We start from the raw sequence: 23,423 nt of genomic DNA on the forward strand, positions 1-23,423 counted from the left end.
ACTGATGACTGATGGACAGATGATTCACTTAATGAAGGCTATTTGTTGCAAGTCGCTTAGGATAATAAAGCCGTCTCAATGTCCCAGTGTACATTGCGGGTTACTGTTGAATATCACTGCATCTTGGGAAATGGTCAAAGCCATCTGACCACCCTGCAGACATCTTCAACACCTCACTGGCTGAATGTAAAGGTACCTCCCTGCTTCAAAACATCCACCCTCATCCCCGTTCCCAAAAAGCCGAGGAACACAATCATCAAGTCATTATTAAGGTCTGGGAACGGGGATGATGATGATGGTGGATGTTTTGAAGCAGGGAGGTGCCTTACATTCAGCCAGGGAGGTGTTGAAGATGTCCGCAGGGTTGTCAGATGGGTTTGACCATTCGTGACGTTAGGATTATAAGGTTCTATCTCCATTTTTAGTCAAAATTGAGTTTTCTACATAATCTGATCCATTAGGTGTTTATTAATGCCTGTGTGGTGTTATTTTTTAAAATGTTGCCATTTTTGAGTTAGTAATTCATAAAATACAAAGGTTCCATCTCACAAAACATAATGGAATGTAAAAACTTTGACGCTCAATATATATCTCTGAACTGCCCTAAACGGAGAGAACCTTATCATTCTAAGCTCACGAATTTCCAAGATGCAGTGATATTCAACAGTAACCCACAATGTACACTGGGACATTGAGACGGCTTTATTGTCCTAAGCGACTTGCAACAAATAGCCTTCATTAAAGTGAATCATCTATCCATCAGTCATCAGTATGTTACCTGGCTATGGCGGCTAAGTTCAGAGACACTTCTAAGTTCTAAATTGGAATCGAATACATAAGTGAAAAATTCTAATAAACAGTGACTTAATAGAGAAGAGTTCTAATGTATCTTACATTGGTACATGAGCTGACATTACATAATACACAACACACAAGGCACTTGAAGCTTAAAGTGAAGTCTGAGAGCATCCTCTTGTTCAACAATTCTATCAATGCAGTCTGCCATCACTAGCCAACGGGTAGAGCTGGGACTTCTCAATTTCAATGGACAGTCCCCGTTATTTGTTTAGTTATTACGTTTTCCCTATAGTCCCAGGCTTGGCTGACTTGGTGAACCAGAGTTGTAGGTTTCTCTGATCACATACTCAAGGTTGCTGGGGAGAAGCTGCACGGCCTTATTTGCAACTATATCTAGCGAGTGGCAAACACATCTCCTGCCCCTAAACTGTATGTCTGTGGCCGATGATGTTTGTAAAAAAAATAAAAAAAATAACCTGCACATTGTATGTAGCTACTAGGGTGTGTGTTTTAACTTCACACATTTTGTAACTTTCAGGCACTGACATTTTGATACCGCCCAAATGCTTTTTTCCCACCCAGTGTGATCAAAAATAGCACAAAAAAAAAGGAACTCGGTCAATCTGGCAACAATGGATGTCTGTTAGGGCTTTCACACCACCATGGCTCCAAGCCGGTTCCCGTTCCTGAACCTACCGGTAATCTGGAACCGGCCGTTCAGACTGAAAATAAATTGGTTTGGAGTCGAACTAGAACTAGAACCGTGACGTTGTCAGTGGGTGTGCCATATTCTAGTAAGACGTGCAAGAGAGTGTAGAATATTTTCTCTGTTTCAGTGATACAAGAAGAGGTGAAAACTTCTGGCCCAGGTTAAAAGTATTTATTCAAAAAAGGTCGGGTCTTCAGATTACAGGCACACTAAACAGTCACAGTCGAGATAATCAGCAGAGCAGGGCGCTCGCGCCTCTGCACAGAAGTCTTATAGCCCTCCTCCTAGGCCTCTGATTGGCCCAGACCCTCGGGGGCGTGCATATGCGTGTGTGTGTGACTGCGCATGCGCAACAATTCGTGTGTGTGTGTCAGCACATGTGCGACAACTCGTGTGTGTGTGTCAGCACATGTGCGACAATTGAGATCGTTCGTAAATGAAATAATAAAGTATTCAATAAAGTGTATTTGAGGTAATAAAAATATACGTGTAATATGTGTAAAATATACGTGAATATATGTGTAAAATATACGTGAATATAAGAAGGCCATTAATGTGTAAAAATATACTACACATCCCCCCTCGGACCACCCAGAGGGTGTTCCGAAACTAAACGATCACACAAACCAAAACAAAAACACAAACCCCACATATCACAGCTAAGAAAATATAAAAAAAATTAAAAAAATAAAAAATAAAAAAACAAAAAATAAAAAATAACTAATAAGAACCCAAAGACATCACGCAAAAAATAGAAATCAACCAATAACAAAAAGAATCTTGAAAATAACAACCACAATTAAACTAAACACAATCCATCATGCACAAATTAACATAGAAACTTCCAACGACCGATGTTTTCTTTGTCCTTGAAGCGTCGGGGTCAGAGGTTACTAGCACTTGTACCCAGTTGGAGAACAGCCTTTACCGCTGTCTCAGATTGATATCCTTTCCCAGTCAAGAGCGTTTTCTTCGTTGCGCTAGGAACAGAACCGCTTTCCTATCTTTGCATAACCACCACACCACTTCTCAACTGACATCAATCACATGATATAGAAAGAAACAAACAGTAATCGACGCAAATAATCACAAAACATCACTTAATAAACAAATCATCAAAAGAGGAAACAAAATCAGAAAGCAAAACAGAATCCAGCTTTTGCTCATCAGCTACGTTGGTCAACACCAAAGCATTAATAGGAACATCCGAAATACACTTTCCAAAACATTTGATCAAAATACCAAGTAACATAATACAGATGATAATGACAACAAAAATAATAGCGACGGACCTGATCATATTACCAATACCTGAAAAAGCAGAATCAAAGAAATCTAACATATTCCAACCGTGTTCTTTATGTAAATCCTCTACACCCTTCTTGTTAGATTCATGAAAATCATGCAAAGCGTTACCAGAATCCGAAATATAACTGCAGCATTCACCGCCTATCAAAGCACAAGTACCACCCTGACTGGCCAAAATAATGTCCAAAGCCATTCTATTTTGGAGAGCTACATTCTTAGTTTCAGTCAATTCAGTGGCCAGGGCAGACACTACAGCATCCGAAGCATTAATGTGTTTTTCAAGAACGGATGATAAGGCACTTAATTCAGTCTGAGTGTTGTAGACACCATAACTTGGGAATATTAGGCCAAAAAACTTCTGAGCGGCAGACAACGCCCTACGACTACGATGGGTTGCTTGTTTGTGAAGTACAGACATCTCCTCCCGAGTAACTTTCCTAATCAAAGGTATCAGATGAGCCAAATAACAACCACCCTCAATCGAAGCAGGAAGCTTAGAGAATGCATCATTATCACACACAAGAAACACATGTTCCGGGAGTTGAAGCTCCGTACCAGGATACGAGAAAATGGTTCCACCTACACAAGACGCAGCCCCTAACTGACGAACCGAGCTGATCTTGGGCCGTACTTGAATGTCAATACAGGTTGTAACATTTACGAGAGGCATGACTTTAAGCTGCGTGGTGCCTCTCTGCCGTCTGGTAGTATTGGTATCATGTAATTTCATTTGAGGCACCATAGCACAATCAACAACTTTACATTTTAATCCAGAAATAACAACTGAACCCCTCCACCGTGTAGAAGTCACACTCCCAGAACATGACAGATGAGGACTCAATGCAGTACCATTTAATTGAGCGAACATAGCTTGGATAATATATATCTTCTTCGGACCTGTTGGTTGTGACAAATGTGTAAGCCTATCAATAATAACCTTCCCCACACCGCTAGGCCTATGGTGTTTGTTAACCGCTGCTGTCAGACGTTCCAACACACCAATATCCACACCTGCATAGGAAGAATTTAAAGGAACCAGAATCGTGCTGGGCTGACAAGAAGAGCTCTGGTTCTTGCCCTGTAAAACAAATGGGGCTAAACCCTGCCAATTATAATGAAGCCATTCTGCTTTAGTTAACGGTATGGGGAAAAACATAGGAGCAGACGCACTTACAGGGACCTGTTGACAAATCCAGCAATCAGAATAATTCATTTTTGAAGCAAAATCTTTCATGATACTAGTGGCAGAATTAGGGTGGGACCGTGTCCCCAGGTGATTAGAATCATACAACAAATAATCGTCAGTAGCAACTACAATCGCCTTCGTAGGAGCCTTCACAGCAACATTTTCAACCTTTCCTGGTAACTCATCGTGAACATATTTATGCACCAATGTCTCACAGTCCGAGGTCCTATAGTGGTGTGGATAGTCAGGCCTGGTCCTACAAATTTTGTCCTTGAAATTGTTGGATTTACTAGACACCGGTTCACCGATATCACGTCTAGCACACCAATACGAGCTCTCTTCCTGGTCAACATTAGTTAATGTCACACGAGTTTCTTGCATGTTGCTTGAGTACTGATCAAGTGTAATATATGTAGTATCCAATAAATACCACTCGCTCTCTTCGGCGGTATAGATCAAACAATCATCAATAGTACAACGTGAATGTGGGCAAGTAAAAGCTCTACTTGCTATGATCATTCTTCTCTGACGTCCAGGCATAACAGTGTGTGAGTAAAGTGTAACATTGTCCAAAGAAGTCAATGGGGTAGGAACACTAAGGGGTATATTAGTCTCTGAAACGGCATGGCTTGAGTTTCCTCCTAATTGGCCTTGGTGTTTTACGGGGTCTGTCTGGTTGAGGTGTATCACTGACAGGTCTGTGTCTCTCAATGGTACCTCGGTCCGGGCATCCGCCCGGGTTGCTGACATCTCCGTCTGGAGCATTGTCAGGGTCGGAAGGGGTGACAACAGGGGCAACACCAGGCTCGGTAGAACCCCCAAGAGGGGTGTCGCAGTCACTGGATCCTTCACGGTCTCCGTTGACCCACTCATCAGTGGGCTGGACAGGGTCTGGGACGAGGCCCCCGGCATCATCTGCATCATGACGCAGATACTCACCAACATCTTCGTCAGCCTGGATGTCCAAGCTGTGGACTTCCTCGTCCCCAGGGATCTCCTCACCATCCTGCTGAGGTTCTCCCTCATCGTCCTCATTGGGTGCCTTGATGCAGTGATGAACGTGATACCAGGTGGGGGACCCCTTGATTTGGAGGGCAGTCCCAGTGCACCGAACGACCTCGTAAGGTCCTTCCCGTCGAGCCTCATGCCACTTCCGTCTGTAGACCTTCACGTAGACCTTGTCACCCGGTTGCAACGCGTCCTTCCTCTCCTGTGCGTTCACCTCCTCTTCACGTTCCTGTTTGTGGAGCACATAAGAAGAGATACTCTTTTGCCGGTTAGTCATGTACTGTACATAGGCTTTCATGTCACTCTCCAGGAGAGCCAAACTTGGCCCTTTCCCACTGGTTCGTACACAGGGAGCTGTCATTATCCTCCCCATTACCAGTTCATGGGGAGTCAAGTGCAGCCCTCGAATCTCACTGGAACGACAGGCCATCAATGCAAGAGGGAGTCCTTCTAACCAATTAAGACCTGTATGCTTACAGACCTTAGAAAGACGGTTCTTAAGGACCCCGTTCATCCTCTCTACTATCCCCTGGCTTTGAGGTGAGTAAATACACCCAAGTCTCTGCTTGATTCCCAACTTTTGTAGTATAAGCTTTACCGTCTTATCCACAAATTCCTTACCATTGTCTGACGATATCCTATCTGGAATTCCAAACCTAGGCATGACTTCCCTGCATAGGAACTTTGCTACAGACTGAGCATCCTTTCTTCGAGTGGGGCAAGCTTCTACCCATCTGCTGAACCTGTCTACTACAACTAGCATGTACCTGTATCCTGCAATAGGTTGAATCATGTCCACATAATCAATCACTAAATGTTTCATTGGCCCGTTTGGGGTAGGGATATGCCCAGTTCCCACTGGTATTCCAGGTCTGATATTGTTCTTCAAACAGACCACACATTGACCAAGGACATGGTCTATTTGTTCCAACAAATATGGAGCCCAAAAACCATATTCCTTGGTGATCTTGCGTCTTACCTCCCCCCTGGACACATGTGCTAATCCATGAGCTTCCTGTATCAGTACGCCTAATAAATCTGGGGGTGCCACAACCAGCCCCTCATGATTTCTCCATAGACCTGTGTCATCCTGACTAGCTCCTCTTGTTAACCATAAGTTTTTGTCTAGCGCATTTGCCTCACTCTGTAACATCAACAAATCCTCAAGCGTGACCATGCCCTGTAACTGTACTTCATGTGTGACCAGCAGAACTTTACCTGCTTTGTCTGCTCCTGTAATAGCTTTGGCTGCATCATCTGCAGCCCTGTTACCTTGTGTGACATGTGATGAGTCAGATCTGTGTGCGGCACACTTTACTATGGCTAATTCCCTTGGTTTCATCATGGCTTGTAACAGCTTCATGATTTGAGCGTGGTGCTGAATAGGCGAACCATCAGTTTTCTTAAAACCCCGTCCCTTCCATACAGCTCCATGTAAATGACACACATTGTGGGCATAGGCAGAGTCGGTGTATACTGTCACTCTTTGTCCGGTTCCCAAATTGCATGCTTCTGTGAGGGCAATCAATTCAGCCAACTGAGCTGAACAAGGCTGAGGAACAGCCTCGGCTTGTTCCACAATGAACTTCGAATTTTGGGATCGGACTATGGCATACCCGGCACGTAAATGTTCTCCTACCCGGTAACAAGATCCATCAGTCCAATACTCAACGTCAGCTTCCTTTAAAGGCAAAGCTAGTAGATCTGCTCTAAGCTTAGAGTACCTCGTAGCTTCCTTCACACAATCGTGTGGTTCCCCATCTTCTGGGGTTGGCAAGGTCTCTGCTGGGTTAAGTGTGTTACATCTTAGTAATGTTACATCTTCCCTTTCCAACATCCTGTAATAATCCCTAATCCTAGGCATCGTCAAAGTGTACTTGCCTTGATTCAAGAGGTTCCTTAGACTGTGGTGGCAGAGAATGGTAATTGGGTACCCCATTGTTAAGGCTGTTGCCTTCTCGTACATAAGATAAGCCCCGGCCATTGCTCTGTAACATGGCGCGAAACCCATTTCTACCTCTGAATATGCGACAGAGTAATAGGCTATGGGCTGTGGACTAGGTCCAATGCCTGTTGGTTGCGTAAGAACAGCGCAGGCATACTTCCCCTCGGCTGAAGAAGAAACATACAATCCAAATTCTTTGGAATAATCTGGAAGCGCTAAAGCTGGCGCTTCTTGCAATTTGTGTTTAATTGTCTCAAACGCCAAATCAGCTTCCCTTGTCCAAGTAATGCAAGATTGGAGGTTATCGCTACCTGTTTCCTTAATCATCCCCCTCAATGGAGCGACTAGTCTAGAGTAATCCTCCACCCATGCTGAACTATACCCAGTAATGCCCAAAAACATCATCATTTCCCTAACCGTTCGTGGTTTTGGAGCCTTCTGAATAGCTTCCAAATGTTCATTTGTGACGCTGCGATGTCCCTGTGTAATGGATTGTCCTAAGTAAGTTACCTTTTCCTGACAATACTGTAGCTTCTTTTTAGACACCTTGTGTCCCTTCTCCGCCAAAACCTTTAACAGTTTGACGGAATCCCTGTGACATGTTTCTTCATCTGGGGCACAAAGGAGTATGTCATCCATGTACTGAATGGCAGTACTACTTATCATCTGTTCTAACCCGTCTAAGTCCTCCCTTAAGACCTGATTAAAAACATGAGGACTGTGTTTGTACCCCTGTGGCATTCTGGTATATTGATAATGCTGACCTTTGTAGGTAAACCCAAATAACCCTTGACTTTCTACACTAAGAGGTATAGAAAAGAAAGCCCCGCATAAATCAATCACTGTAAATACTTTGGCTGTAGATGGAATCTGAGTCAACAGCACATGAGGATCAGGAACTTCAGCTGGATAGCTGACGACTACCTCATTCACAGCCCGTAGGTCATGTACCAGACGATATGAACCATCAGGTTTCGTCACTGGCAGAAGAGGTGTATTGCTTAACGGATATTGAGTTATCTTCAGGACTCCTGCCTCTAACAGTCCTTTGATCTGTGGCTCAATTCCATCAATTGCTTCCTGTTTCAATGGGTATTGGTTTTTCCAAGGGGGTTCTGCACCCGGTATGAGTTCAACTCTCAATGGACGAGCTGATTTCACAAATCCAATGTCTGTACTGTTCTTTGCCCACAGGTCGGCTGGCACATTCTGCATCATTTCTTCTCTGAGGTCTCTGTCAGCTTGTACAGGAAGGATTAGCTGGTTCATTAGCTTCACAGTCTGCGGATGTCCTATTCCTTGAGCAGAGATCATCAGTTTGGTGAACTGTCCATCAATGCTCCTCCAGATAGCAGGGTTTTCTTTTGTCGTTACAAATCTGGCTTTTTCTGAGTCTGCCATCATTGCCCCTAAATGCTTCTGCTTATAGTGTTCAGATATCATAAGTGTCACATGAGGGATGCTACCCTCAATCTTATGCTCCTGATCTAGATAAGTGTCACTGTTTATCTTCATAGCCACTCCCTGAGGGCCTAGGATTATACAACTTGCACTAAGCTGTACCTGTTTTGGCTGATGCTTCAGCCACTCATCTGGGGTTGCATCTGCAACTTCTCTAAAATACTGGAGTGTACAATGCAATGGATCAGTAGGCCTTCTGGCCTCTGCCATGTGTGCCAGGATATAATTGTCCCACATCCTTGCTGGTTCCATTAGGTCTGGGCTAAGCCCTCCCACCCAATATACCATAGATGCGTTGTTGTCCATCATGACAGACAGTTGTCTGTTCTCTTGTGGCACTGTCACCTGACAGCCGTCCGGTGTGCATTTCACGGTACAATTTAACTGGCATAGTGCATCTCTCCCTAGTAGCCCTATTGGCGTGTGTTCTGATACAAGTATTGACAGATTTGCTCTCTGTCCTTTGTACTCTAAGCTTACAAGCTCAGTGGTAGGGATCAGCTGTTTAATTCCCTCGAATCCGATTGTCTTCACATATTTCCCAGACATAGGAAGGTGCGTGGCGTCTTCAGGCTTCAGACAGGTGTAGGCTGCTCCACTGTCCACCATCAATTCTAATGGACGTTGGTTGACCGACACCCATATTGTAGGTTCATCTTCAGGCCTGTTTGTCACCACCAGCTGGCACCCCCCTTTCGGATCTTCTGGGCACCCCTATAGCGCAGCTGCTGGGCCTCCATAGGGGTTCACCACTCCTGGAGCCGGTGCAGCAGGGGGCTTATCCCCTCCTTTCTGTTTCCCCCCTGCGCCCCCCTGGTTCTTCTTAAAGCAGGTACGTTTTAAGTGTCCATACTGGCCGCATACGAAACATGGTCCTAGTACCCTCCTCGGTGCTGTGGTCCATCCCTCTTGTGGTGGTCCTTGGCCAGGCTGGTTGTATGGAACCACTTGCACCCCTGGTGGCCCCTGTGGGTATGGATTCCCCCCTTGTGGCCCCTGTGGGTATGACTGGGGAGGGACAATTTGCAGTTGCTGTGGCTGAGATGGGACCTGTAGGGCTATAGTCTGCTCTCTCTCTTTGGTTTTCTTGCCTTCTGTCAATTGCACTTGAGTTAGTTTTCTGAGTGAGTCCTCGTCTTGTGCCTTCTGTGCCTGAATCTTCTTTCTAAATAATTCTACTTGGTGTGCTATGTTGTCTATATAAACAGCCTTGCTCATGTGTCGTAGGCCCACCACTTCTGCTAACTTGTTCTTAACTGGGGTAGGGAGACCTTGTTGAATCTTTTCCCTGATTATGGCTTTTTCTAACGGGTTATCTTCGGCATCCTTCCCTGTCACACTTCTCCATTGAGAGTGCACACGGGCAACGTACCCCCGGGGATTTTCATCTCCCCCCAGTGGCTTCACAATGACATTGTCTGGATGAATGTGAGTAGGGTATGTTTCTCTGATTGCCTTCCACAGCTTGCCTCTGTTTGCTGCAAAGAGTTCTGGATCATAAACGGATGTATCGATATATCTATGAAGTCCCGCCTTCATCAATATTTCCTGCATGGTGTCCAATCCTGTAATGGTAGCTAAGAGTCTTTTCAAATCCCCCATAGCAGCGTGCGTCCCTGTCAATCTCACGTCGACTTGCGCCGTCCAAGGGTGACCTCCATCTTCCAGGACTGGGAGTTTTTCGATCACTTCTGACAGATCCGTATGATTCCAAGGACGATATTCCATCTGGTTACCTCGAATCAGCACTGGGAAGTTCCCCTGAGTTTCCTCTTCTTCCGATGCTGTTTCATAATCGCTTACTTGTGGCTCTTGTGGCTCCGTTTTTACTTCCCGCCTTGGTGTCGCTTCCCGCCTTGGTGTCGCTTCCCGCCTTGGTGTCGCTTCCCGCCTTGGTGTCGCTCCGGACCTTGGGGAGTTCAACCGGGATGCAGGTGATGCTGCCGCTTGAGATTGACGACACGTTTCTCTCTCTACGTCTAGGTCCTGCAGCTGTTGTCTGTAGTCCTCTTCGTTTCTTAGGATTTTCGCACGGAGTTTTCTTGCCCTCCTTTCTCCCTCCTCTTCATCCCTGTCTTCCTGCAGCTTCATCTTCTTTTGCTTTAAGCTCTCTCTTCTCTTCCCTGCCTTCAGAGACTTCTGCTCATCTTCAGAACTATTTTCTTCTTTTCCCTTCTTATAGCGTATTTTCCCTCCCTGCTTTTCGGCCCTGGCTAGTAGTTTTCTTATCGGAGAACTGTAGCCTCCTTGTGCATTGCTGTCATCACTGGAATCTTTGCCATCTCCTCCACTGCCATCTTCACCGTCATCCGTCTTGTCCCTCCTGTCGTCCCCTTTTCCCCTCGGCTCCTCCTTCTTTTTCGGTTTGGCACCTGACCTGTTCTCTGGTTCGAAGTCCACGGTCACTTTCGCTCTTCCCCTCTCCAGTACATTGTCATCCTTATCTTTGATAGTGAAGGTTCCACTCGTACTTAGGACAGGGACCTGAGGGTAGATCCGCTGAGAATTGTCCTCCAGTCTCTTGGCATAGGGAGGAGGACTGGAGATTGGAGCTGTGTGTGAGAATGGAATGTTCACTTTCTCTTCCATTGCTTTGGCCAATTCATCTCTTTTTTCTGGATCCATGTGAGCTGTTTTCTCTTTCCAAGCTAATGCTACTTTCTGCCCCTCTACCTTGAAGAGGTCTAAAATAGCTAACTCTAACCTGCGTTTCTCTGATCTAATCTTTCCTTTTTGATGCGCCTTATGTACATTGATAAGTATCTCCAATGTTGCAATTAATTGTAAATCAAAGGTGCCCTCTGCTGGCCATGGTTGTTCAATGTCTGCCCAACGAATATTCCATTTCGTTGATATCTCGCTAATCTCCTTAACAAGAGGATTCATTTTTTCCACTATAGCCACAGGAGATGAATTTGCTAATATTCCCTTGTCTGTATTAACAGCCCTCACAATGTTACTGGGTTTGGCTCCCATGTTTGAAGTATTTATACTGCTTAATATGCTGAAAATATGCTATAAGGTGTACTTTCCTTACAACCCACCTTCTGTTGCTGTATCTGCTAAACAGATGCTAGTCCAACTCTTAACTGTGTCAACTGTCCACACAGAACACTACAACTCCGGAACAACGGATTGTTTCAGTGGTATTGTGTATTATTGACTTAAATGTAATCTATGTGTATGCGTTTTAATCTAAATGGTTTTTTCCCTTATTATGTATGAATGTGTCACTTAATTGCTCAATCAATACTAATTATAGTTCAGGTCAACTTAATTATTAAACTACAAAGGCTGTTCAACACAATTATCAAATTACAAAAAGCAGGTCACGCTTTAAGTCTTTCTGATCCACAACCCCTTGCTTGATCAATCCTTAGATAGAAACTGTTCTGCTATTCTTTAATCAAGAACTGTGAAAAAAGAACTTAACTTCAAATAAAAAGATGTAAAACACGAATATTAATCACAACCTGTAAAGAAATCGACTTGTCATTGGGAAGGAATAAAATGATTAATTATTCATTACAATCTGTAAGGAAATCGACCTGCTACTTGGAAGGAATGCACAATCAACTAGACTTAGTCATTTACACTTCATTGATGAAATCCTGTGGAAGAAAACGTCATCCCTAGACCACTATAAACCAATTGATCAAAGTTTTGTGAAAACTGAAAATGAAATAATCTGAATAATTAATTAAATCAATTTGTAATTACTTAAATTAATTGAAGTAACCCTCCATTTATCATTGTAAAAGACTATATCGTCGACCTCAGGCGGATGCACTGATGGACCCGGTGTTCCAGTGTGATTCGTATTCCGTCCACTGGAGAGCAGCAAACAATTAAAAATGTCTTATATTGTTCCAACCACTAGAGGGCAGTAAATAATTAAAAACGTCTTATCTTGTTTCAACCACCAGAGGGCAGTAAATAATTAAAAACGTCTTATCTTATTTCAACCACCAGAGGGCAGTACACAATTAAAAACGTCCTATCGTGTCTCGACCAGTAGAGGCCGCCACACCGAAGATGTTTTACAGAATGACTACCTTACCTAAAACTCTCAATCTATCTTTTTTATTTTTACAATCTAACCCTAAATCAATTGTTAAGTGAAATGAATGAATGATTCGTTAGACTTATTCACTATATCATCATATACATTGATTTAAAACTTATGGAATCAATCAATTGTTCTGGGAAACAGAAAATGAATGCTCTGAATAATTAATTCAACTGATAAGTTAATTCAACTACGTTAAATCTATGTAATGCAACAATCACATGCAACGTGTCTGTATGTTTGAACAACAGAAGAAGAAGGAAGAGAGGGAGGGCCTTTGTCCTTCTCTGTGGGGAAACCCCCGCGTGTTTGTAGCCTGCTTTAAAACAATCTCTTTAAACTTATTTGAAATATCCCGAGATCAATTCACTCTATCTCTATTTTTATCAATCCCAGTCTATTTGTATGGTTTTATCGTTATCTTTTAAGAGATGAGTACTGACATTTATCAAAACCCGCGCGTGTGTATTTGAAAAAAAATGAATGTCAGGGGGAAAAACCAAGACTGTAAGATTAATCTTCACAACACTGCTTTTCCACAATAATTATTATTCTCCACGACACAGCAATTCTCAAGATAATCTTATTCAAATACTTCTAAAATGGCACATGCTTTTTACTAGGCCCTGTGTGTCCACTAATCCTGCCTCTGTCCACACAAAGGAAGAAATTGGCGCCAACTCAGACATGCATTCACCCAAAGAAAAAATAGCGCCCTTTCCAACTAGCGGCCTTGTTCACAGGTCTGACATGCGTTTCAGACAAAGGAATAATATGGCGCCCTTTTCAACTAGCCACGTTTCTCCTCCGTGCTCCCAAGTAATTTAACAATGCATATCTCTAAAATAGCACGGACTCTGCTCTTTCAAACTAGGAATTCCAATTCCATACCATTTGAATAAAGCTATTTTACACTCCACCAGACTATTGCCTGACACAAATCACATTTATTAGCCTGCTAGAAAAACGTCTTCCCCTAGCTTGTGCTAATACCTTGTTCTTACAACAAGACTACAGCAGCTGTTCTCTGCTATACCACAATAATAACCACATACACGATAAAAATCGTACAATTAAAACACTTTTCTCAATACAGGCTTTATAACCCGGCTCTCTCTGACTAATCTCGACCCAGTTATATATTAAAGAGGATCCGTTTAAAATATAGCCCATTCGATTTACACAGTCTAATTTGCACAACTTCGCCTTGTACTTACCGTTCCCCTGAAGAGATGCAAAACGACCGATCCAGAGCTATTAAAAAGAGTCCCACCTGGGGTGCCACTTATGTAGAATATTTTCTCTGTTTCAGTGATACAAGAAGAGGTGAAAACTTCTGGCCCAGGTTAAAAGTATTTATTCAAAAAAGGTCGGGTCTTCAGATTACAGGCACACTAAACAGTCACAGTCGAGATAATCAGCAGAGCAGGGCGCTCGCGCCTCTGCACAGAAGTCTTATAGCCCTCCTCCTAGGCCTCTGATTGGCCCAGACCCTCGGGGGCGTGCATATGCGTGTGTGTGTGACTGCGCATGCGCAACAATTCGTGTGTGTGTGTCAGCACATGTGCGACAACTCGTGTGTGTGTGTCAGCACATGTGCGACAATTGAGATCGTTCGTAAATGAAATAATAAAGTATTCAATAAAGTGTATTTGAGGTAATAAAAATATACGTGTAATATGTGTAAAATATACGTGAATATATGTGTAAAATATACGTGAATATAAGAAGGCCATTAATGTGTAAAAATATACTACAAGAGCAAGAAGGAAGGAGACAAAGTGTAATTTAATCTAAATTCTAAATCTATTCATTAGTGATTTAAAAAATTATCAAAGGTTTCCTCATACTCTTCCTCACATGCTCAGCAAACACATGCGCGCACATGTGCGAACGTGAACTTAACACACGTGAATAACCTGTATGTATGTGCAGTTATGGGAGGGGGGGGGGGGGGTTGGGGGGGGATCCCCATGATGACCAGCTACCATTCTCTTGAACTTTAAGCACCGAGGAGTCGGAAATAAATAATGAATTGTTGTGTTTACATCTGGTGGAACTGGGGGACTTCCTTTGTTAAAGGGGCACAATTATGTACGTGGGTGTCTGTCACCTCCTAGTAAATTAACCCACGACCACCTGCACAAGCAACATGTTTGAGTAACTTTGAAGCACTTTGTGACAGTTTTTATTAGTAAAAAGCACTACACACATACTCATTTGATAGTTTAGCCCGGGCAGTGACTATGGAAAAGCACTTAGCTTTGAAAAGCGCTTGGTCACCGCTGTGGGAAACAGGGCTGCTGATGTCCATGTAGCACTGCATTACTGTACGGAAACACATTTGTTGGATGATATCATGGTCTCAAAAATATTACTTGTCTATAATAATAATAATAATAATAGCTTTATTTGAAGAGCACTTTTCTAAACAAGGTTACAAAGTGCTACTAAACAATAAACACTAAATAAACAATTGAGCACTTTGAGCTGCAACGTTTGCAGGAAAAGTGCTATACGAATAAAGTTCTTCTTCTTCTTCTTCTTCTCCTCCTTCTTCTTCTTCTTCTTCTTATTATTATTATTAATAGATCATAGAAATACATCAGCACGTACAATTCCAAACAGAAAGAAAAGTAATTGAAAAGTAATTAAAACTGACTAATACATGAATATTTCTAAGGATAGACAATGTTACACTATAACACTTACACATGTAGATAAAAGAACAACAATATATAAAATAAATGCACGTTTAAAGCGAGGTAGCTCTTAAAAAGAAGACACACCGTTTGGTATATGACTCCTACATGTTACTCTTACTTTACGTGTTGTTTCTGAGGAGAGTGTGTTGACATGTTGTGTGTCTTGTGTGTGTCTGCAGACTGAAACAGATGGAGGTTCGTAAACACATGAGGGAGAAGGGAGACGGGCCGTGGTTCCATCATGAGACCATGGACAAGAACCTGATCGACTACAGCATCAAGTCAACACCCGACAACTAACCAGTCTGACACCTACGGTCTCCAGTCCAAACTGTCAACATCATATGTTGATGAATTGTTTGTCTTTTTTTTTTCTTCTCTTCATGGATAAATAAAGTATATATCCTGTATCTATAAAGCTGTGTCTGTCTCTTAGTGTTTAATATTTGTAATAAATGTTATTTTGAGGTCCACAATGAACCCACATAACAGTGTGAGATGCCAGGTTAGTTGCGAAGAGGTTGTCATGTCCACTAGATGGCGCTACTGAGGAGAGAGAAAATTACTTTAGTGGAGTATGGGTTGAACATTTGACAGGATACACAACTACAACTGTGGGGATGCAGGGCTACAGTAGTGTACACATGTTGAACACACACCTCTCAGACCTTACTCCTTACTCTAACCCCAGCAAGACGTAATCATGAGAACACGAGAATCCTGAGTCACTGTCGACAAATAAACTCATATTGGTCATTTGAACTATTTGTCATCATAAAAACAATGTAGGGGTGGAATTCCACGGCTGCACTAATATTGCCAGTATATATATATATTTTGTTGTTGTTGTTTGTCTATTTTTTAGACAGATTACATTTATCATACGGCCCAGTACATCCTCTGCCACAGATCTCAGTGTTTAATGAGGCTTAACTTAACAACTGACAGAATTCTGGAACTCTCACCACCTAGAGTGCCAAGTGTTTTATGTGGTTTCTGCCTAGCAACACCACTTTGATTGGCTACACAATGAAGCATCATAATTGATGCATTCCTGGTGAATAAAGTCTCCCTTGATTGATTGAAAACCTTTATTGTCCCCAATGGGGAAATGTTGTTGTCAAACAGCTCAGTTAGGGCAGAAAACATTCAATACAGAAAACAGAAAACATTCAATAAAATACATAAAACAGTGCAGGCTCAATAAGTAAAAAGTTCCAAAAGCTCCAGCTCCAGGTCTCCCCCACCCTGCAGGGCCTGGTTGTAGAGTCGGAGTGCAGCTGGAACAAAGGACTGTCCAAATCTTTTTGTACTTTGACGGGGGAGAACAAATCTGTGGCAGTCTAGGATGTTGACAATGTGGGCGACTTTATTCACCTCTGTGATAAATGAATGAATCATCGTTCACAGGTGTCAGGGAACAGGGACTTTATTCATCAGGTGTTGATGTTTGATATGCAGTGATGATAAAACCACCACAGAAACAGACTATTATACAAACTTATAATATCACATACAGAAAATCTATATTACAATCACAGTCAACCTTATCAAACAGTTTTTAAGCATATCTGATTCCCTTTGCAAGCCATTAAATCTATAAAAAATGATTATCAAATGTACATTCTGTTAAATGTAATTACGTCACACACATGCAGAGACTGAAGGACAACTTGTGTTTGTGTTTTAATAAGCCAGACAGCCAGTCTGTTACCTCACCACCACCATTCTACAGCATTGGGACCTGGACTAGACTGATTATTAATGTGATCAATGGATCTGATCGATCCAAGTGAATTTAATTGTCTGAACATCCTCAATTTCCCTCTGTACACACCCAGTATTCATTACACTCAAAGTCCCCAAAATAGGTAAACATTACAATGATAACTAGCTAATAATGAAAATACAGTATGAGAGCATCTGGTTTATAATAATGTGAACACCCAGAGAAGTCAAACAGTCTCACGTATATAGAGTCATATGTTCTTATGAGGCTGGAGAGGCTGGGCTATATCTGACATTGCTGCTGCATATTCACATCTAGCAGACACACTCAGAGCACAAACTATATGATAACAAACCATAACCAGCTCAGAAATTACTCTCTGTGGTAAATTATATCAAAACCTTCCCTAATGAGTGACTACAGATAAAGATAATTCTAAAGGTGCATATTTTACTGCTTTAAAGGTTGAAAATCAGTCAGTGTGATTGACAGGAGAGATGATCAGAGGGGCAGAGTTTTTACCACCAGCATTCAGCTCAGGGCTGAAGAATGGATAGAGTTTCTCAGTGAAGGTGCAGCCAGTGAAAGAGTAGATCAGAGACCTGGCCTCCACATCATAAAAGGAGACCTGGCCCTCCTCATAATCCACAAACACCCCCACCTTCTGGGGCTTCTCTCTCAGGGACAGGGGGACAACATTAGCCTGGTACTCATTTCCATTCCTCAACACTACAGTCCAGTATCCATTCCTAGGGTTCAGTATGATACTACCCCTCTTCCTGTTGATGGACTCTCTGGCCACTCCTACATCCCAGTCAGTCTTCTTCTTCACCTCCACTTCATAGTAAAACCTCCCTGAGGAGAATCCCTCCTTTCCTAAAACACTGGCACAGTCAAACCTCTCTGCGTTATCAGGGAGATTCTTTCTTGTGGCTCCTAATCTAACTTGTTTCCCATCCTGAGACAGAATGAAACGGGGATGTGCTGTATCAGGGTCCAGAGTCACGTCCACTGCATACTGCTGAATCATATTCAGCTCAGCATCGCACAACTTCTTCACTTCACTCATAAGTGTCTCCTCCAGCTGAGACACAGCTCTCCTCACAGTCCCCACATAGAGATCACTGTGGACGCTGACCTCAGACCAGTCCTTGGTGTGTGGAGGGGTGGACAGGGAAGGGAAGCTCTGGAGGAGGTGGAGGTGGTCCTCAGTGTGTGAGAGCTGCTCCAGCTCAGTGCTTCTCCTCTGTAGCTCAGTGATCTCCTGCTCCAGCTCTTTAATCAGCCCTTCAGCCCGCCTCTCTGCTGCTTTCTGCTTCTCCTCGATCACGTCAAGGAGCTCAGCCTGGCCTCTCTTCATGGAGTCCACCAGAGCAGTGAAGACCTGTACGCTGTCTGCTTTCTCTCTCTCTGCAACTTTCTGACTAAGATCTACTGAGTGTTTGATCTCTGAAACCTTCTGCAGTCGCTCCTGGATCATCTGCTGAACATCTGCCTCTGTCTTCCCCAGCTGAGCCTTCCTCTCTCCATACTCCTCCTCTATGGGGACGGTGTCATGGGTCTTGTGGTCTGTATCAGTGCAGAACTGACACACACACGTCTGGTCACGCCTACAGAACAGCTCCAGGGGTCTATCATGCTTCTTACACATCCTGTCTTCCAGGTTCTCCACAGGGTCGATCAGCTTGTGTCTCTGTAAGGCTGCGACTCTCTGATGAGGCTCCAGGTGAGTCTCACAGTAAGAGGTCTGACACACCAGGCAGGACTTCAGAGCCTTGACCTTCGTCCCAGGGCAGAAGTCACAGGACACTTCTCTAGGTTTGACAGGTGTGTCTGGGGCTGGGCTGCTGGTTGCCTTCACTTCAACTGACTTCCTAACCTGAGCGGCCATCTCAGAGATGAAAGTATTGACAAAGAGATCTGGTCTCTTATCAAATGTTTTTTTACACATTGGACACTGGCACGGGTCATTGCTGTCCCAGTACTTTCTGATACAGGCCATGCAGAAGTTGTGTCCACATTGAATAGAGACTGGGTCAGTGAACACATCCAGACAGACAGAACACAGGAACTGCTCCTCAGACAGGAGACTGCTGGAGGAAGCCATATCTAGAGAGACCAGAGGAGACACCATAAAGCATTTCCTGGAATCAATCAGATCTCGATAGGGACTGTCTTATGAGATTATACAGCGATCAATAATGATAACATTATAATATTTTGTATCACATAGAAAATAGTCCTTCAACCAAATCAAAAAGTTGTACATACTGAACTGTAAATAAAAAACTCTGAGAGAGTGTGAACACAATAGCTTATCTTGACTTGTCATTGTAAGTCTCAACTCACCTGTCTGTGATTCTGTGAGAGTGTGATAGATGTCTCTGTCCTTTCTACTGTATGTGTGATAGATTGTTTGAGGACGATTTCTCAGGAGTTTGCGAGAGTCTGCTCTCCACTTTACGTCTCTACACAGTTTAGTTTCATTTCAGCTGCCTGACGTTGAGATGCTCCTCCCCTCCCAGTACAGCTCTCCTCCCTGGAACAGAGTTAACCCTTTACAGGCTGCTCTGTTTCTAACATGTGCTTTTACAGACACGCTCTTCTTACCTGTCATTTCCAATCATCATATTGTTCCCAGTCAGTATAAACTGTAATCAGAATAATATGTGTGATCAGGACTAAGGTTGCTACAGAGTTAACACTTCCTCTGGCATGGATCACCGTGTTTGAAGCCACTTAAACACTCAAACTCTCTCTGTCTCTCTCAGCTATGAACAGTAAACAGGAGAGTGTATCAGGTCAGAGGTTCTACAGAGTAAAGTCTTTCTCTGCCACAGATCTCAGTGTTTGATGAGGCTTAACTTAACAACTGACAAATAATTCTGGAACTCTCACCACATAGAGGGCCACATGTTTTATGTGGTTTCTGCCTAGCAACACCACTCCGCTACACAATGAAGCATCATAATTGATGCATTCCTGGTGAACATACACCTCTCAGCCCTTACTCCTTACTCTAACCCCAGTAAGACGTAATCATGAGAACACGAGAATCCTGAGTCACTGTCGACAAATAAACTCATATTGGTCATTTGAACTATTTGTCATCATAAAAACAATGTAGGGGTGGAATTCCACGGCTGCACTAATATTGCCAGTATATATATTTGTTGTTGTTGTTGTTGTTTGTCTATTTTTTAGACAGATTACATGTATCATACATATGATATGACAAATATAATTTCACAAGTTTCTTACCTTAATTAAATGTGTTTCCAATGGTCAATAAATGAAGAAAAGACAGTAAAAGAGTCCGTGTTCTGTTGATGGAGCAAAGCAGCAGGACTTGCGGTGTGTGTGTGTGTGTGTGTGTGTGTGTGTGTGTGTGTGTGTGTGTGTGTGTGTGTGTGTGTGTGTGTGTGTCGTGTATATAACCGCTCTGGATATTTAAACCTTAAACATAGGCTCGCGCAATTGGTCGCTTCATGACTGTCGCAAGAAGATGTATATCTGGCCCAATATAGGCCTGGTTGGATGGTGTCCTCGGTTTCCTTACCAATCTGCAAAAAACAACAACAACACGTTTTGTCATTAGGTGAGCTTAGAATGATAGGTTCTATCTCCGTTTAGAATGATAAGGTTCTATCTCCGTTTAGAATGATAAGGTTCTATCTCCGTTTAGAATGATAAGGTTCTATCTCCGTTAAGAATGATAAGGTTCTATCTCCGTTTAGAATGATAAGGTTCTATCTCCGTTTAGGGTAGTTCAGAGATATTGAGCGTCAAAGTTTTTACATTCCATTATGTTTTATGAGATGGAACCTTTGTATTTTATTAATTACTAACTCAAAAATGTAAACATTTTAAAAATAACACCACACAGGCGTTAATAAACACCTAATGGATCAGATTATGTAAAAAACTCAATTTTGACAGAAATGGAGATAGAACCTTATAATTCTAACGTCACGAAATGTAGGCTACATAGTACAAGACAATGCAACGAAATGATTGTGCGTCTAACCAGAATTGCAACAAATAAACAAATAGCAACTATATTGCAGTGTAGCAGTAGAAGGTCATTGTAATATACTTACACCAGAAGAGAAGACAATAACACCGTTAGCTTGACACCAACATTCCCATGAAAGAGCGTCGGGTACATCAACTGAAGTCCAACTTAGTCTTCGAGAGGGAATGTACAATAGTTAGTGGTTATAAAAAAGCAAATACGATCTGTCTAAAACCCTCCGTGCAAATATCAACTCTTCACCGTTTCAGACAAATCCAGCGCCATGGAGCCCAGGCCAATGTGTGCTTAGGAGATCGGTTAAACTGACTGCTCGAAGTCAGATTCTGAGAACAATTTATACCAGCATTACCACACTCGGTAAGGTTTCAACCATGAATATCAAAATAGATTTTAATGGGGAACACTCACTGGCAAGTTATCACAACAAAAGCATTCCATTCGTAAACAGTGTTTTCCACAAGTAGCCTAACAGCCGCTTGGGTCTGAAATCATTTGCATTTCGCGTTTGAGTGGAACTTTATTAAAAATACAAAAAACGAAACACTGGAACGAAATATCACACAATAACGTAAAATGTATCGAAATATGCCTCATAAAACATAGGCTACATTAAAATAAGATCAAACATGACTGATACACCCAACTATGAAACATTCAAACGTAATAGTACGCCAGACCCTGTCCCAAGATACAGACCCCCGCCCGATCACCATTTCGTTTTGTTTTATTATTTACTTTAATTCTTTCTTTTTTTCCCACTGCAATCATTGTAGGCCTACAGAAATATGTCGCCTACAGAGATAGTGCTGGGGATGGGGGTGGGGGAGTCCTACGTGCCATTAGGGTACAAGTGAATCAGGCAGTAGTCAAAGAAAATACACTGATCGAGGTCGTTAGTGAAATCCATGTAGGCTATGTGCATCCCTTCCCCCCACTTTTCAATGTGTCAACGCTGGATGTGGCTCAGTTTGTCATAAAATACATTTCAAAAGTAATGTAGTACATTTCAAACCTGCTAACTGCGACACTTTAATGAATGTGAAAAAATACTATGTGCAATATGACTACCCTTGTGTACATAAGGTTCAGATATAGGAAAAGTTAGGATATTTATAGCATAGCATAGAGTACAGCACAGTGTTTTAATTTGTATAGTATAGTAGTATAGTATAGTAGATAGTGTACATAGCCTTTATTTATGTAAACCAGCTCTTTTCCCTTTTTTATTTTACCCTTGGACCTCTTGTTTTTAGTCTTTTTTCCAAGCACCAGGGGAGCCCCCCCTCCTAAATGTCTTTGTATGGTACCTGTACTGTATTAATGACAATAAAGACCATTCATTCATAACTCCATCTGGACACCAGGGGGCGGCAGAGAACTCCTGATGGACTTATCGCCCAGGTGCGTCTCCAAGTGGCCTTTCAACCGCATTCCCTCATCTGGTCTCCTCTCCGCTCTACACTACACAATCTCATCTGGTCTCCTCTCCGCTCTACACTACACAATCTGGTCTCCTCTCCGCTCTACACTACACAATCTCATCTGGTCTCCTCTCCGCTCTACACTACACAATCTCATTTGGTCTCCTCTCCGCTCTACACTACACAATCTGGTCTCCTCTCCGCTCTACACTACACAATCTGGTCTCCTCTCCGCTCTACACTACATAATCTGGTCTCCTCTCCGCTCTACACTACATAATCTGGTCTCCTCTCCGCTCTACACTACACAATCTGACACAGCTACACTTTCATATTAGCCTACTATTGATGATGATATATATGAATATACAGTGCCCTGCATAAGTATGAACGTTTTTCTTCTTTTGGCTCTATACTCCAAACGTTTGGATTTGAAATGACAACAATCACTATAAAGATGGTCAAGTAGAGTTCTCTTATTTAATGGTGTTTGTGTACATTGGTTTCACCATTTAGAAATTACATTTTTTTTTACACTTAGTCTTTCAGGGCACCAACAATAATGGGATTCATATAATGTCTAAATTAAGCACTCATTTTAAATAATTGGTCGAAAATCCTTTGCATGCAATACCTCCCCTGAAGTCTGCCACCCATTCCCCCACCAGACCTGTATGCAGCCATCTTCACTTGTTGTTTGTGGTCTTTTTTTTGCCTACAATCTTATCATCAAGGAATTGAAATGCATGTTCAATTGGATTAAAATGTAAGATTGACTTGGCCACTGAAGAACATTCCCTCAATCCCATCTCACAGAACATAATGGAATGTAAACACTTTGACGCTCAATATCTCTGAACTACCCTAAACGGAGATAGAACCTTATCATTCTAAACGGAGATAGAACCTTCTCATTCTAAACGGAGATAGAAGAACCTTATCATTCTAAACGGAGATAGAACCTTATCATTCTAAACGGAGATAGAACCTTATCATTCTAAACGGAGATAGAACCTTATCATTCTAAACGGAGATAGAACCTTATCAT

General features: G+C 42.5%; 1 protein-coding gene across 1 annotated transcript; it reads right to left on the reverse strand.

Moving 5' to 3' along the window:
* Positions 1–17,390: 17,390 nt before the first annotated feature.
* LOC308152499 (E3 ubiquitin-protein ligase TRIM39-like) lies at positions 17,391–19,359 on the reverse strand (the record flags this gene model as incomplete). The annotated part of the gene is made up of 2 exons (XM_080525494.1): positions 19,268–19,359; positions 17,391–19,027 (listed from the first exon to the last, which is right to left on the reverse strand). The coding sequence occupies exon 2, from the start codon at positions 19,023–19,025 to the stop codon at positions 17,391–17,393; it is 1,635 nt and encodes a 544-aa protein (XP_080381620.1). The 5' UTR covers positions 19,026–19,027; positions 19,268–19,359.
* Positions 19,360–23,423: the final 4,064 nt, after the last annotated feature.

Source organism: Nansenia antarctica (assembly GCF_963989245.1).
Source record: "Nansenia antarctica genome assembly, chromosome: 3".
NCBI classification, from domain to species: domain Eukaryota; kingdom Metazoa; phylum Chordata; class Actinopteri; order Argentiniformes; family Microstomatidae; genus Nansenia; species Nansenia antarctica.